The sequence below is a fragment of the Aspergillus caelatus genome, assembly GCF_009193585.1.
Source record: "Aspergillus caelatus strain CBS 763.97 unplaced genomic scaffold BDV27scaffold_23, whole genome shotgun sequence".
In the NCBI taxonomy this organism is placed as follows: Eukaryota; Fungi; Ascomycota; class Eurotiomycetes; order Eurotiales; family Aspergillaceae; genus Aspergillus; species Aspergillus caelatus.
The window spans coordinates 25,721-41,805 of record NW_022475286.1 but is presented as its reverse complement, the minus strand read 5'-3'; the positions used below and the strand labels follow the sequence as shown (position 1 = coordinate 41,805).

The 16,085-nt window shown below is 47.3% G+C and overlaps 5 protein-coding genes across 5 annotated transcripts; all 5 read right to left on the bottom strand.

The window, feature by feature from the left end:
- Positions 1 to 1,199: 1,199 nt before the first annotated feature.
- BDV27DRAFT_154057 (beta-glucosidase) lies at positions 1,200 to 3,717 on the bottom strand (the record flags this gene model as incomplete). The annotated part of the gene is made up of 3 exons (XM_032071898.1): positions 1,200 to 3,174; positions 3,224 to 3,554; positions 3,618 to 3,717. The coding sequence occupies 3 exons, from the start codon at positions 3,715 to 3,717 to the stop codon at positions 1,200 to 1,202; spliced, it is 2,406 nt and encodes an 801-aa protein (XP_031931431.1).
- Positions 3,718 to 5,862: 2,145 nt separating this feature from the next.
- BDV27DRAFT_142023 (Zn(II)2Cys6 transcription factor domain-containing protein) lies at positions 5,863 to 6,799 on the bottom strand (the record flags this gene model as incomplete). The annotated part of the gene is made up of 3 exons (XM_032069900.1): positions 5,863 to 6,472; positions 6,539 to 6,636; positions 6,695 to 6,799. The coding sequence occupies 3 exons, from the start codon at positions 6,797 to 6,799 to the stop codon at positions 5,863 to 5,865; spliced, it is 813 nt and encodes a 270-aa protein (XP_031931430.1).
- A 965-nt stretch (positions 6,800 to 7,764) lies between these two features.
- On the bottom strand, positions 7,765 to 9,369 carry BDV27DRAFT_154055 (uncharacterized protein; the record flags this gene model as incomplete). The annotated part of the gene is made up of 4 exons (XM_032071897.1): positions 7,765 to 8,535; positions 8,580 to 8,654; positions 8,709 to 9,203; positions 9,286 to 9,369. 4 exons carry the CDS (start codon positions 9,367 to 9,369, stop codon positions 7,765 to 7,767), a joined length of 1,425 nt encoding a protein of 474 aa, XP_031931429.1.
- Positions 9,370 to 11,388: 2,019 nt separating this feature from the next.
- Positions 11,389 to 14,816, bottom strand: BDV27DRAFT_122408 (putative dynamin GTPase). Its single transcript, XM_032065622.1, has 3 exons — positions 12,857 to 14,816; positions 12,456 to 12,801; positions 11,389 to 12,402 (listed from the first exon to the last, which is right to left on the bottom strand). The coding sequence occupies exons 1-3, from the start codon at positions 14,753 to 14,755 to the stop codon at positions 11,960 to 11,962; spliced, it is 2,688 nt and encodes an 895-aa protein (XP_031931428.1). The 5' UTR covers positions 14,756 to 14,816; the 3' UTR covers positions 11,389 to 11,959.
- Positions 14,817 to 15,083: 267 nt separating this feature from the next.
- BDV27DRAFT_122404 (uncharacterized protein) lies at positions 15,084 to 16,066 on the bottom strand. The gene is made up of 3 exons (XM_032065621.1): positions 15,618 to 16,066; positions 15,405 to 15,541; positions 15,084 to 15,271 (listed from the first exon to the last, which is right to left on the bottom strand). The coding sequence occupies exons 1-2, from the start codon at positions 15,748 to 15,750 to the stop codon at positions 15,471 to 15,473; spliced, it is 204 nt and encodes a 67-aa protein (XP_031931427.1). The 5' UTR covers positions 15,751 to 16,066; the 3' UTR covers positions 15,084 to 15,271; positions 15,405 to 15,470.
- Positions 16,067 to 16,085: the final 19 nt, after the last annotated feature.

Sequence of the window (16,085 nt, the reverse complement as noted above, 5' to 3'; positions counted from 1 at the left end):
TTATTACAAGTGTTAGGTTGTTGAAATCGTATGATATTAGAGATAGGGCATTCTCGCGAATAGTATTGTTGCGAAGGATCTGCGTAGCCTTCGCAGGTACGCGAGGGTGAAGAGTCCGTTTCGCAGGTTACTTGCTCAGCACCCGCGAAGTTGACCCTTGTTCCTTCCTTACATGTTACTAGAAAAATAATTAGATAAGATTATTAGAAGTTATAACTTGATACAACGAAATACATAAGAACCGCACTACCAATACATAGACAGAGTAAAAATAGAAGTAATCTACTAGACAGCTAGCTATCACAGAGGGAATATCTATTTAGAGAAAACGTGCAGAGAATTCAGTATAAGGATAAGGTTAATAAAGCTCAAGATACACCTCCTATAGATCCTACACTTTCTAGAGTGAGGCTACATTTACAAGTCCCCTAAATATGTTTTAATTGCCATGTTGAGAGACATACTAGGGTTAGGTATCCCAATCCACTTAGTAATTAGCTTTAATCTAGGAATGTAATTGTCTGGCTAAGAAAGGCCCTTATATCTAGCCCATGAACAGGATTCAGGAATTGGTCAGATTTCGATTCCAAAAAGCCCCAAACAGTTTAAAGGCTGGTTGGTTTACCGAGTGGTTCATGTTGAAGATACCACCCTTTTTGCCTTATCTGGCAATTTCTTCAATGCAGGGGTTTGATTGCCGGCAAGAGTCCAAATCATGATCTGTCAGTGGGCTTTTGGAGGTTGATGCAGCCATTTATTCGTTCACGACTGTCCAGTATGTCACCAGTTCTAAGATAGGCTGGGTGCTCTGTACTGAGTATGACTGTCTTCTTCGCAGGCCGTCTTCTTCTTTTTTCTTTTCTTTTCTTTTCTTTTTTTGTATTTAACCTACGTCGTAATTGGAGCGGTCTTCTAATTATCCAGACAAAGAGAAGTATCCAGGATGGGGCATGAATAGTAGATACGGAGGATCTAACATTGTACAGATCAAAGTTAAACAACAATTGAGACCAGCGACAGGAACGAATATCTTTGCAGTCTCACTATCATCAAACAAAAGGAAAAGTATTCAGAAAGAATGGTAACAGGGTCAAGCGCATGAATTGAGCGAATCACAGCGTGGGTGGAACGACCAAACATGGACACTGCAGAGGTGCAATTTATCCCAAAGGCCCCTACTTCAAAGCAACCTAAACATATTACAGTAGTTTGATGTCTGTCTTCTGGCGAATGTCCCGCGAACTGAATCCCAGCATGACGTGCGCGTCACCAGCAGGGATCTGCCAATTCTGTGCAGTGGTGTTCCAGAAGCTGAGGTCTCGCCGGGTCAGCTGGAATTGCACCTGCGCCTCCTCCCCTGCTTTGAGATGCACTTTCTCGAACCCTCGCAGGACCTTCTTGGGTGTTCCCTCTGGCACCCGAGCAGCTTCAAACGAGACATAGAGCTGCACGACAGAATCTCCGTCCACCTTGCCCGTATTACGAACAGTAGTCGTAGCAGTGAAGAGCTCCGTGTACAGATCGGGGTTTCCGCCTGGTGCGATCCGAGTAGTGGAGTTTGGAAACTGGGACAAAATGGACTTGACGCTTTTGGCTTCCAATTCCCCTTCGAAGTCGAAAGTCGTATAGCTCAAACCGAAACCAAACTCGTACAGAGGCTTTATATTCATGGCGTCAAAGTGGCGGTAGTCGATCATCAGTCCCTCAGTGAAGTCGGACTGCCACGCCGCCGTGTCGTAAGCGGCAGGTCCGGTGATATTGACAATGGGAAAGTCGTAGTCGCTCTCGTGCACCGGAATCGTGTAGGGCAGTCGTCCAGACGGGTTCACGTCTCCAAAGAGGACGTCCACGATCGAGTTTCCGCTCTCCTGGCCTGGGTAGTGCGCAGCAAGGATGGCCGTCACATTGGTATTATGGGCCCACGGAAGTGTATTGACTCCTGAGGAGTGGGTTATAACGACCGTGTTAGGGCAGGAAGAGGCAACCTTCTCGACAAGTTGGGTGGAGTTGTAGTCATTCTCGAACGACAAACGGTCCCTGCCTTCTTCAGACCATGTCTTGAGGAAGACCAAGCAGACGTCGGGGTCTGGATAGAGCGTAGCAATACCACTTTCAATGATAAACTCGTTATTCAGGATATACTGGAGGCGCGCGTCCGAGCGATCACGGATTGCCTGCAGTGGAGAAACCACGTAGGGGTTCCGGGCAGATCCCGAGCCACCTCCTACCGACAGAGTGCCCACTGTGAAGCCAGTGTGCGGAGTTAAGGGCCCAAGAGCATCAATGATATTTCCCTGGTAGTTAACACCATCGGCGACGTCGGCGGCATCATAGCCAAAGATGCCAATATTTTGCGGCTTTTTCAAAGGCAGGGCGGAGTTTGTGTTCTTCAACAGTACGATCCCTGCAGCACCAAGCTGCCGGATAAGGGCTTTATGATTCCCTCTCACATCCCTTGCGGGGGGCGCTCGCGGCAGGCCAAACTGACTGGGTTCAAGGCCATAGGACTTGATGAGTACATGAAAGCTAGAGGGGTCCACACTGGGATAGTCTTTGTCCTGGCCGAGATAGAAATAAGGAGTCAGAATTCGACGCGTCATGTCGTTTAGTCGGCTCTCCGGAACAGAATGGTTGCCGACGGCGCGCGTGAGATTCTTTCCCCAATAGCTGTTGCCTGATAGCATGTCCTCGATCCTTATCACACCCGGCATGTTCATATCAAGCCCTGCCAGGGCAGACGGGGCCCCGGAATGCATGGAGAACCAGTCCGAAATCACGTATCCTTGGAAGCCGAGCTCTGATTTCAGAAGTCCGTTCAGGAGCTTGGAATTTTCACAGGAATAAGTTCCATTGATTCGGTTGTAGGCGCACATCACAGAAGCCACTCCACTCTTCACAGCATCAGCAAATGGCCAGAGGTAGAGCTCGTGCATCGTGCGGTCATCAATATTAGAGGAGATAGCAGCAACCTCGGTGCCGTTTGGAGAGAAGGAATTAGTCCGCTGGGTCTCCTGTTCGTTTCCAATAATGTGCTTTGCACAAGCTTGTACCCCCATGTCTTGGGTGCCTCGGATGGTAGAGTTCATGGCCACACCAGTCAAATAAGGGTCGGGGGAGAAGCCTTCCCAGTTCCGACCGCCCATAGGATGTCTCCCCAAGGGTCCTGCAACGGGGCTGATTGTATATCAGCTGGAGAACGATGTATAAACATGGGCTTACTCACCCGTTGATCAAATGGGCTCCCTTCCCACGAAACTCCGCACCGAGTGCTTTTCCACGAGCGTACATCAGCTCTCTATCCCAGCTGGCTGCCACTGTGACACCTGCTGGGAATGTGCTGGCTAGATCTGCGGTGCGGACAGACAGAGGGCCATCTTGCAGACATAATCCTTTGAAGCCAGCCGAGTCAATAGGGTTGATATTTCCGACACAACCACTGCCACCGAAAATGGTTCCAGTGACTAAAGACACCTTCTGTTCCACGCTTAACTTGGATATAAGCTCTTCAGCTTTGTGATAGGCTTCGGACCAACCACCATCACCAGTTGCGTTTGCTGTTGGACAATGTATTAGTGGTTGTTAAAGAGGACACGTATAATGGGGTAGGTTGAACAAACGAGAAGGAAAGACCTGTGGCGACGTATAGCCAGTCGCTGCCTTAGCAGCAGGGGTTTGGCATAATGCCAGTACCACGAAAACGATTGCGAACTGCTTCATGCCTGATGAATAGAAAAGGAACGACAGCAACCCTTGCAGTGTTGTTGGAAAGAATGTTGGAAAGAATGTTGTCCATCGGTGCGGTTCAAGGGCCTTATATAGATTCCATTCTCCACAACCAGGCAGTTCGTCCGCTTTGGTGAGCGGGGATATCGGGGTATCAGCGGCGTCTCAGGTATACAATGCCGACGTTCTGGCTGCGGAAATTGGAGACGCTTTGATTGTGATAATCTGCTTCTGACCCCATTCAAGGAAATGGTTACATATGAGCCGAAAAACCCCATGTACTCCGGATCTCTAATTCTCGTACTTAATTTCTAGGCGCTTTAGATCAGATTTCTAAGCCTAATTAGGCTCAATTAGCGGCAGGGTTCATGGTACCAGCACCACACAACCGGCCAAACTTCGGGTAGTAAGAGACTATGAAAGAGATGATCCAGTTGCGAGACATGATGTGCAGTCCTGCAAATTTCATGTAAATAGTGCCTCTCTAAATGAGGGATCGCGATCATTTCAGGGCCAAGACCGGTAGCTTAGGAAGTAATTTCGTTGGACAATGATCGTCCTCTGCAACTAGGTTGGTCGTTGCTTGGAGGAGCAGGTCGATCTGCAGGGCCTATAGAGGTAGGATGCCCGCTTGTCAATTATGTATACTAAATCTTCTGTTGTTCCTATGCACACCAAAAGAAAGATTGTACACCCCCATGGGGTAAAATAGCCATTTCTCAGTTGCCGGGGGGCAATCCTACTAGTATCCACTGCTACTATAATGAGTTTGACAATCTTCGGAGCAGAAAATGACGCTCACTGGGCCCACGACAGGCAACAGTGAGTCGGTGATACCACGACTTGGCAGGTTCTGTGGGGTTGTGGGGTTCCCTGGACCAAGATTTTGTCCGTCCTGACGCATTTGCATTCAGAGTGCATATATCAGGGTTCTGCTAAAGTCTATCGCGGAATCAGCTTTATACGGTCTAGTGCATTCCATTTGCATTTCCGGTCGGAGAGAAACTGTACTGCCACCCAAGTGCTATGTATTCGAAACCACAAAGTCTACCATATTCTAGCAGTAGTCCTAGCTCCGTTGTCCCATTTTCCCCTAGATGCACAGGGAGAAGGCCCTACGTGCAGAATAATAGTTGGAATAGCCGGTCAAAGCCGTGCTTGCAAGATATGCCGTTCTGCCAAAGTGCAATGTGGTAAGTGAGCCCTGGGAGGTCTATATCAAGCTATTGGTTACCAAAAGATCAGAGACACTCAATGTACAATCGTTACTCCCGGTTGAAGATTAAATGTATATTTATCAATGGTCTTTTACTGCTTTAAATCTCACAGGAACATAAGGTTGCCAAAGACCAGAAAATGGACTATTTCCTTAACTATCCCTCCTTACTTAGATAAGCTATTTGTGACGTATCTAATGAGAAGCCTATTTGCAGCTCCCCAGGTTGATAATAGTTGTAGCATTCTAGCTATCTCCTTGTAGATCCTGACTTCCCTTCAACCCAATAGACAAAAGTGCAGGGCGGACCTTGCTGTACGCGCTGCCGCCTCCCATCATGGAAAGATCTATCAGTAATTTCCTCCGTACCTCTTTATTCTACCCTCACATTGATAGTATTGATGGAGTCATTGGTCAGACCAATGTGCAATTAACCAGCCATGTATATAGCATATTCTTCCACGAAGTTTATTATTGAGAAAATTCTATTAGAGATGCCCGTGCCAGTTGCCGTGGCCTTTAATGGTCGAGGGCCAAGATGAGAGGCCTCAGGTGATGCGGTCATTAATACATTCATTGGGCTGACAGAATACCGCTTCTCCATATCGTAAGTAGTTGGAAGCAAATAATGGGTAGAGAGAAGAATAGAAAGGGATATGTAGGAAAGCGTTCTTGAAGCCCCAGATAACGCCCCAGAACTCCATATTTTTTAGCCAACACGGAGCACCACAATAAGAAGAGTACCTCCCTCCAAATCCATGCAGTAATCCTGAAAATAATATTTGAATATCCATTAATAGTACAGCATATCCGTAACCCAGATATTACTCGTCACGATATGATCTTCAGCTATCTAGGAATTGGTTGATGGTACAATGTCATTCGACTTGTCCATATGACACTGGGATCGAGACTATTGGCATCTAGAGGTTGAACATCGGCAATGTGATGAAGTTATCGTACGGTGTCCCGCTATACTGAGCGCACATGATGTCAATGTCGTCAAAGCTTCCGAAGCCAGGGCTAGGCCATTGCGTATCCTTTAGCTGGGCGCTGTGCAGGTCTGACGGGTGTATCATATGCAGCATGGACGTTTGCATCGACGTTGAATACGCAGGATTGTTTGGTGTCCTATGCAGTTCGCTTGTACTCGTCAATTGGGGTAAATTAATTGAGGATGTTGGGGACGTCTGCGGGCCTATTCGCGCAGCGAAGAGATCGGAGAACAGAGGCGGCATAACGGGTGAGTGTGCGCTTTCGGAGCTGGTATCTGAAGTATCCTGGCGCTGCATATGCCCGGCACCATTTTTCCACAATGCCTGCTGCATGGAGTCAGTGCTTTCTTCGAGTCGCTCATGCTTGCTCTGGTCTACAGTGCCCAGTTGGGTGAGTAGGTCGTGTATTAATGGTTGTCCGTTGGCTTCACGTTCTAGTGGCTCGCCCTGCCACCCGTCACCTTCGAGGAGGCGTCGATATAATTCTTGAAGACCGTTGACCAGCCATGTTTGTTGTTGTTCCAGCATCTCAACGTAACTGTGCAGAAAAACAATTAGCTCGACCACTTTCGCAAATATCAAATCAAGCCAGGTGCATGCTCACCCCCTAGGGTACACTTTGTCACGGGTCTTCTTCCGCTCGCTGAGAACACAGAGCGTGTTTCTTGCCCGACAACGACTGCACGGTTTGGCACCGTCACACTGCACTGGGTCAGCGCATCAGTACGTGTTGATACTGGTTCGAGGCCTGTTTTTATACCCTTGACTTTTTAAGTCTACAGCGATCGCAGGCTTTGCAAACTCGCTTGTGTACACCGCGATCTGGAGAGGAGCGCTCAGACGCTGGTGCTGATTGGCCTGCCATCCTCGTGTAGTCGGTCGTAGTTTGTTGGATCCTCTCCAAAAGTCAAAGTGCAGTTCTGAAGCAAGGGAATCTTCGAAGCTTGCTAGACGGAGGGATAGTTCCTTTACTATACTTAATCATTCTTTTATTACAAGTATGGATGTCAGCCCTTGGAGGTGAGTAGTGGCACTCTAGAATTAGAAAATTCCTAAGAACGCGTGGCACAAGTTGTGGTGTTAGAACAGCCACTGAAACCCGCTCGAACTCTATCGCAGAATCAGCCGAATGCGGCCTAGCACAACAGAGCGCAGAGCTATTTTGAGGTCATCATCTATACCTAACCCTACAACTGCACAAGAGAACGACCGCGGAGTCTCGTACAGATGAGGCGGAACGATCCCCCTGTTGTGGGTAATCTAATTATTTCTCTTCCATGTTCACTGTTCATTTCTCCTGCTTGATGTTACCGGTCAGACCCCCAATTTGGAGTCCCATTTAAAATCGGGGCTCCCTGTGAAGATTATGTAGTCAGCATCATACGAGGTAAAGTCTCTAGCTAGACTGGCAATAGGTACACCTGGGATTAATAGAGAATGGTTTGCTTCATGGTTCATTCTTCGGTAGACACTAGAAATTCATTTCTTGGCATACTGAGTGTATATATGGCCTAGCTTATGTCTCCAGTAACCACCACTACTGTTTGTAGTTGTGGACCTACAGTATATGTAGATACAGCAGACGAAACGAAAGGCGACGTTGGCTGACAGTGGATAACAGCGATCTCTTGTCATTGAACCACCGACAATGTAGCTTCCTGCAAAGAGTAAAGCCACAAAAAAAAAAAAAGAAAAGAAAAGAAAAATGAAAACAGGAAGGAAAATAGAAAGAGAAAAAACAAAGCGATGGAGTGCAATTTCCATCTCATAATTCCAGCCAAAGCCAAGGCATGAACTACTCTCTGAGCAAGAATAAGAGTTATAAGTAATCTACATAAACACTATTGGCTCCACAGAGCTCTGGAAATACCTCACGGCCTCAAAGCCATGAGACTGTGCGATATGCGAAATAATTTTTGACAGCCAATGCGCCTCTTCTGAATCTGGCACAACGTTTTGATATGCCACCTGGACAGGTAAAATGAGCTGAATGGCACCTATGTGGCCCGGGCAAAATAGAAGTTGATAGTAGACCATGCGGCAAATCTCACGTGTAATTTCTTTCAGTGATCCTTTGCCGGGTGGAAGGAGGATTGCGGAATTGAGATCACTTGCAGCAGTACCAAATGACGGCGGCACGTTGGTTGAGGATGATACAGCATTCCAAGCCCGATGTAGAATGACGAGCACCGAGTTATACAGGCACATTTCGGCCACATGGATAGTTTTGGTGAAAAAAACCGCATCTAAGAAAGGATAGGTGTCTAAATGCACTGCTTTCAAGTCTCTCAGCGCGCTGAGTGCAACGCTAAAACAACTGTCCGAAAATCGGGCTTCCCAGTTTGTTCGCCATTGCAGAAGCCTTTTGAATAAAGCATTAATTCGAATGCATAGTTTAGCACGTCCCCTTTGACCATCTTGTGTAGAGTGAGAATTTGTTTGTGACCACCTAACATCGTCTAATATTCCGGGAACGTCGCAGAAGATATCGAGGATGTAATCAATGGTCATTTTGGAGCTAGGATCAGACGCCCATGGAACGAGTTTCCAGGCCCTATCCTCTAGAAAGCACCGTTTGTTTTGAATAAGATGCGCGAGTACCTGGACGTCAGATTAATTCGTAATTGTTGGTATTATGAACTTACAACAAAGTATCGCACTGTTAGAAACAGCTCCTTTTCCACCCGGGTCTGATGGCGATGAGGCCCTCTAAACTTTATCTATGCCAGTATTAGTTCCCATCCCGGGTGCTTGAAAAGACTTGAAGAACTTACAAGCTGGCCAATACCCAGGAAATGAGTCAACCATGCCGTGGTGTCTGTAAATGTGACCATTTCATATAGAGCCAGAAACACAGTATTAGCTAACGTGATAGTATCTACGACATGCACTGGATCATTAATATCTCTTTGAACATGACCCAGAACCATGGTATAGAGGGTTGCCCCTCGGGTGAGGGCGCAGTGGTGCCGATAGAGCTTCCCATAATAGGCGGCGGCAGCAGCGCGTACAGCAAGGACCGCGCTGCGCTTTTGATGATCAGGTTGAAGGGAAGCTAGGACCCATGGAGAGATAGCGACGATGTTACAATTGTTATCAGTTTGAGGGGTTGTAAACAGGCTTTTCATCAGGTGTGTCATGAACAACTCATCTGAGTCAGGAGAAACACCTGCGGGAATAATCATACTCTGATCTTCGGCAGCCTCATTATCTGGTAAAATCTCAACGAGTGAAAGACCGTTGATGAATACAGAGTATGGACTGAGTCCCTGGCATCTCAACTTCAGCCGGGAACAACGATTGCATACTGGGCGGGTCCTATCTTTTTTTATAATTAGTACCTTCATATACGGCTCCCCAGGCTCGCTTACCACATCGCACTTTAGCACGACGGCATGTCGTGCAAGCACGGCTTCGACCGGCAATTCCAACCATTCTACTGTGTGTAGGGAATGTCTTCTTCGCGTCCAGTGAGTAGTGGGGGTGATAGACCCATCGTTATCAGAATGTGTAGGACAACCTCGTGATTTCGAGCGTTGAGAGACTTGGCGAAATTGCGGAAAGCTTGGGTTCTGTTAAACTCTATCGCGGAATCAACCTGGTACGGTTTAGTGCAGTTCATTCTCATTTGCTGTCAAAGACAAACTACGGATGCAATTGAGTCGCGACGGTAACCGCACAACCCCACATTCCCACGTTCCTACAAGGCATTCCAATTCCCAGCATTCCAACTTTTTTTCGAACACAGAATGGTTCTGCGCTCGGGGACAAATTCATTACCACGAAAAGCTCCATGTGCCCTTGTGGCCTGATTATCTTGGGCGATATTCCAGAGCCGAACTCTTAGTGGCTTGCATGTGTTTTGTCTATCTATCCTATGGGACCCCGTTGTATCGTAGGTAGAACCACAACGAGATCAATGACCCTAACCCAGATAGGTGACTGTGTCAATCAATTAGGGATTTCTACTGATTGGGTATGAACTAGTGGGTTAATTTCCTAACTTATAGCTATTTACACAAATGTCTCATAGAAAGCTATGGCTCAGCTGACACTGGTAAAATTATACTTGAGGTTCTTCTATTTAGAGTAAGCTATAAGTAGTGCATTATTGCTAGTGAAAAGAGGAAGAGTTTTAGGCTAATCATTCTATTATTCCGATTTATGTACTGCAGTATAACAACACTGCAGTATCACTCATTAAATTTATAGTCACATAATCGGGCACATCTATCATAGACATATTTTTTATTCTTTCCACCGAGGCAGTTCGGCAATCCACTCGACACACTACCTAAATAGAATAAGTAATCAATAGAGTTCGTCTATGGTTACGCTATATTACGGTCCTTTTAGAGTATCTCATCTTTAGATTAACTACCTTCAATAAGTATAAGAGTAGTTCTAGAGAGATAGACTACAAGAACAGCGCAATCTCTCTTTAACCAAAATTAATTAATACTCTTGGAGCCAGGGAGATAAAGGCTACAATATACTGAGAGACCCCCTTCACCACTCTTAATAGCATATACTATAATAGACCGGCTTATACCTTTAATGCAATCCTGGAATAAGATACTATATATCTTAATAAGTCTAAGGAAGCAAAATAACATAGTTCTACTAAGATATTATATAGAATATACCTCCATTTTACTGGCGAAATACTGCATTTCCGAGACGGTCTACACAAAGATATCTGACTCACCCAAAGTCTGAACTAAAGAAAAATGATATTAGCATGGGAGATTGCCACTTGCTTATCTTGTTGCACTTGAGTACAGTCTAAATCTGGTCTTTGCCAGTGAAGGCAGTCTTCTTCTGATCGCATACTTTTTGATAGACAGCTAGATGTACATCATCTTCTATATTTAGTAGCTAGGAGGATTTCTGGTGATTACCAGAATAGGTCGGAGTGGAGCTAGCCCTAGGCTTTAACGAGTGGCTCATTTGCATCGAGCTGAAATTACCAGGGGTTTGATACTAGTCTCTAAGCTATTCAGCATTCAAATCTTGGGCATCCACTCGTCCCCCTCCCCCCCTTTCTCTTTACCTTTGGTGCCAGTCATCATACTAGTAATACTCCGTATATACCCTTGCTGTATCCCTTGCACCCTCAACTGTGTCTCTTTATACTGCCATACTCTTGTCATTTCTCTTCTGTATCTTGAAGTCGTCATCCAGAGCTACTCTACTTGAGCTCACCATGTTCGTTATAGTGTGAGTTCATTATGGCTTTATTTTCCTCGTGGAATGATACTCCTTGGCGTTGTCCTGGTTGATCATGATGGCGGCATTAAGGGCTGAGAGACGCGATCTTAATACAAGAGCTTCGCTTACATCCACCCATTGGGTCCCACGGCGATCAGACTACATTCGCTTGACCCACCCACATCACGGATCTGAATTGCATAGCTTCGGATAGAATGTTTGTTAGAGTCTCTGATGGCTGTGGTCAAGCCAGTGCACCATTGGGATATTACTGCGAGACATCCAATGATGAATGGCTGGTTATTTTGTTAATTGTAATTGGCTCAAATCATGCTTGATCCTTGAAAAGGGGTCCAATGAAATGACTATCCTGTGATCGGGCACTATTCCACTGATTACGACAATACGAGGCTGTTGGACACTTGCACATAAAGCTTCGTTCAACTTACGCCAGCTGAAGAATATTGCCTCAAAATCTAGACTGAACGCCTCTGGATATTTAGCCAAACAAGCCTCTCATCAAGCAACCTTGTCCGGGGCGAACTTCAAGCCTCGCGCATAGTCCCCAAGTCGTAGTTCCTGATGGCAAACTATTAGCCATACAGCGAACAGAATGCGGCGAGCTGGGGGTGGATGCAATGTAATATACTGACTAACCTCGGGAGAATACTTATCAAAGCACCAAAGGCAACAAATGTGCTGATACATATTCGTCTTGTTTACATTGCTGTCGAGCTCTTCGAAGATGATCCTTGCCACGGATGACAACAATTAGATACATGTTCTGTATATGTACCTAGATGGCTTATTCGTCCTACCGGTGATGTCCCTCCGTGGCTGGGGGCTTTCTGGGATCATATTTAGTAGTTGTATCCTTGGGCCCTGACATGCTGGAACTACCGAACTGTTGGCCGAAGCCGGGGTTCCCAAATAATCCCTGCCCCGTTTCTGCTGGGGGTTTAACCGCATCTACTTTAGAGAAGGGTGATGAGCCGAATAATCCTTCCGAAGGTTTGGGAGTATTCCCTGTGTGAAACCCTAGGGAAGCAAACGGAGACTTTTCCTTGTTGGAATTTTTAGCAGGGGAGTGATTGCCAGAGCTAGAGCTTCCGCTGTGCATAAAACTATTACCAAGGGAGGAGGGTGGTCCAAACAATGAGCCTAGACTACGCGTTGAAGCAGGTGTAGTGTTCCTATTGTTATTGTCGCCTGACACCACGGGCGGAGAAGGCCTGCTTGTTGTAGGAACCGAGTGTGCTGTTCGATAGGTTAGCGCAGACTATCATTTGGCATGGATCTGGGATATCTACACTTGGATTGTGGCTCGCGCTTCTGGCATAGGGCAATTGAATCTAGGTTTTGGAAAAGAGACGGCGACCCTACAGCTGGCTTCCCAAATATAGGCGGTCGCTGTAATGCGGAGCTCTCGGTGCTGAAGATGTTTAAAATGTCTAGCCCTGCCTGTAATCTCTTCAGCTCTTGACCCAGTCGTTGTCGGTCCTGCTGAACATGTGACGACTCTTCAGCAAGCTCGCGAATCTGCTGGTCGTCCATGTTATTGACGGTTTGGCTGGTGAATATGTGTTCCACTGGACCGAGAAGGCAATTCTCGATGGCAAGGGTTGCAATGTTGTCTACGAATGTGACAATACTCGTCTATTCAAGGAGGCTGGTTAGCGAAGGTCTTGGGTTGCTTATGCATCGAACTTACATCGTAGTATGCCTGCATCTGGTCGATGATCTCGGCTGCTGCGAATTGATCGCTGGACGATTGAAGCTCGGATACAGCCCTCACTAGGTCATGAACATCGAATGACTCAGAGCCGTCCTTGGGTCCAAATAATGAATGAGAAAGGCTCAGACCCTCCCTCAACGTCGCAATCTGACGGGTCGTTCGGGCGGATTGAATTTTGGATAAAAAGCTTCTTCCCACAGGCAAGGGATGCCCGCGCTTAATATAGGCTGTGAGTTCCCCCAACTTGCTTAGCAAACCATCCTTCATTCCCTCCAGCTGGGGTGCAAGAACCGTGCCCACCAGCAGTGTGTATGTCGGTTCATCCGTGAGGTGCCGGATGAGAAGGCAAGCAAAGTACTTCACTGATTCCCAGGCGTTCAACAAGTGTAGTCGAGCGATGTCCTCCCACGGTTTGGATTGGTCCCGGAATAGGCTGCCTACCAGTAACTGGTTTGCACTGCCTGGAAGCTCGATACCACGGTTCTTACGCGCCTGTTCGCCTATTTCCTTCTCCAGTGCTTCACGGGTGATGTATTCTGGTGACCAGTCTGCCATGTACATTTTTTTCTTCTCCTGCGCTAAGTCATAGCTCTGGTTCGGCCACTCTTTGACAATCCGACGAGAGCCACGAACGTTCATGGCGTCGGCAAAGCATTCATTCAGCTCACGGATCACTGCTCGGAGCCGGCGGAAGTCCTGGGAATCGTGCGTATCATCGCCAAATTCCCCAAAGAATTCATCCGCATACATTCCATTCAGAGCTTGACTAGTGATGCGTTCAAAGCTGCTGCTTATCCCTAGGAGAAAGCCACGTTGCTGCTGCAGAGTCGACCGTGCCGGTCCCAGCTTCGCCATTCGCTTCTGTCGGTCGGCAATCTTCTCTTGGATATCAGCAATCAGACTGGGAAGATTGCGACAGACATGTTGCAATAAAATGCTGCTGAGCCGGCGTCGAAGAGTCTCGACTCCCACACAGTCGCGCGAAAGTGACGCCCACCGGCCCTGCTCGAAGAAAGCCCTTTCCCTCTCATCGCGTGTCTCGTCGGACACGTTGCGTGTTTCAAAGGACCGGTTCCGCAACGCATGCCATCCGAGTCGCAGGTCTACTTTCTCATTTCGCAGAAAGTGCAGGTAATTGCTTTCCTCCTCCGAGTCGGCTTCGAGCCTGTCCGGTTGCGTGATAATACCCAGCGTCCGCTCGCGTTTGCTGTCAAATCGCTCTGCCAGGTTCAGGACTTCCTGCAGGTGATAATCCGTTCTGGCACTGATCACCGCCAGAATGATGGTGCGCGTGTTCTTCATATATTTCTCCGTCAACCCTCGGACGATCTGGATCCCCTTGGGCCCCTGATCACGACTCGTTGAAATGTACAGCCCAGGCAGGTCAACAAGACTCAATTCCGGTTTATCGGGGCCCGAGATGGAGACCTTCAACACGTCATCGCTGAACCCGGAGTTGACGGTGTCTTCCTCGGCGATGCCCATACATTGCTTCGCTTCTTCAATTAGATTCGGGAGGTCCTCGTAGCTAGAGAATACCTGGGGGGCGAAGTTCCGCAGTTTCTGGCGTTCTGTTTCGTTGGTTCTGGATTCGCCCGGTTCGATCGAGACCCGAATCTTTGGCTGTGCGCTGCGACGCAGAATAACCTCGGTCGCAAATCGCGTGCAGACGTTACTCTTGGCCGGGAAACGGACTCGCGAGATTGCCTCGAGCACCGAACTCTTCCCACTGGACTGGTTGCCACAGACAATCAATTGCGGGAGTTCGACGAGACCGCCGACTCCGATAGTGCGGAGCTCGTCAATTTTGTCCAGTAATTTGGATTGCTGCGACTGCAGTTGATGCATTGCTTGGTCTTCAGGCGACGGAGACATGGTGGTGAGCGTAAAACGTCTGTAAACGTGATTGATTCAGAAAAACCCCGAAAGAGGCAGCAAGAGAGGAAGAGGGGAAGCACGTTCCTAGGATCAAAAGATCCAGTAATAAGGGGCTGGACATCCCTGGTGCGGCGCAGTTGCTATGCATTAGCGGCTGGTATTTATAGTATCGTCGCATCCAAGAGCGCTTCAGATGCCTTCGATAAAGACAATTCGTTCCAGGGAGGTAATTGAGGTTCAAAAAATCAAAACTACCCCCGACTAGCGAAGCAACAATAAATTTCATTTCATTTTGGAGTAGTCGAGTGACCGTAACCCAACGGTCGGTGAGGATGTCGTCGGCCAGGCAGTAAATATAAATATGTACCTGTTGGGTCGTTGATCTCTCCATTTGCCCATTCCGCTGGTAGTCCGTACACTCACTATTCTTCGGTGGTGAAAATAGATTCAGTATCATGGTCGTGTAGACAAGATAACCCTTTTGTCACCTTTTGCTCCCCGATGACCGTACTGGTAGGATCCATCACGCCTCCCCTTTCTATCTATGTTCGAGTAGCTTCATGGTATCGCCCGTACGAATACCAAGACTGTGACTGGCGAACAGGAATTCTATGACCAGCTACCTTGCTCACTTCAAGTCTTTTAGGACACTGACTCGCTTACAACCCCTTGCTGCATCAAAAGCGTCGACTGGTATCTTAGTGACGCGGCTTTATCGCTCGACATGAAGAGTTACAACACAGTGAAAAAGAGCAGCAATGACATACAATGCGCGGTATAATCTGGGCCAGGACAGCCTGCTGAAGGCTGTTAATTAGAGATAAATGGGTCCGACACAAAGAGAGAGGTCATAAGTACCGGGCTTTACCATCGATGGAGTATATATTTCTGAAGTGTTGCGCTTGTTGTGTGATGTCGCTCTGACATTGAAGGCATTTGCAATTGCATTTTTGTAGTATATATGACGAAGGTACCGTGCTCCAGAGGTACATCTACAGCCTTATTACCAAGTGCTTCCTAAACAGAGCAGGCCTATCATGCCTTTATTGAGACACCAGTGAGTGCAAAGGGCTATCGTGCCCTTATAGCTTAAGATATCTTCGAGTGACATTCTGGACTTATTTGCTACCAAATGGCTGCTGGGGCTTCTGTCAGGGCCTTTAGGATTCTTGTACCATCCAAGCTGTCCGTTCACTGGGAGGTGCGAATGTTGTTCTGAACTGTTTGATGGCGTGGATTGCGGCGATAAAGAGCCCGGATCCAATCTCGTAGCGACGGAGCTCAGAGAAAATTCCAAAAGGATTCCAGAAAATTAGATTCAAAAACA

Coding starts and splice junctions, on each gene's coding strand:
- BDV27DRAFT_122408 (XM_032065622.1), bottom strand. CDS start 14,755: ATGTCTCCGTCGCCTGAAGACCAAGCAATGCATCAACTGCAGTCGCAG. Junction 12,802..12,856: donor AGATGCAGGCATACTACGAT/GTAAGTTCGATG, acceptor CTCCTTGAATAG/ACGAGTATTGTCACATTCGT. Junction 12,403..12,455: donor GCGCGAGCCACAATCCAAGT/GTAGATATCCCA, acceptor CCTATCGAACAG/CACACTCGGTTCCTACAACA.
- BDV27DRAFT_122404 (XM_032065621.1), bottom strand. CDS start 15,750: ATGTACCTCTGGAGCACGGTACCTTCGTCATATATACTACAAAAATGC. Junction 15,542..15,617: donor CTCCATCGATGGTAAAGCCC/GGTACTTATGAC, acceptor TGTCCTGGCCCA/GATTATACCGCGCATTGTAT.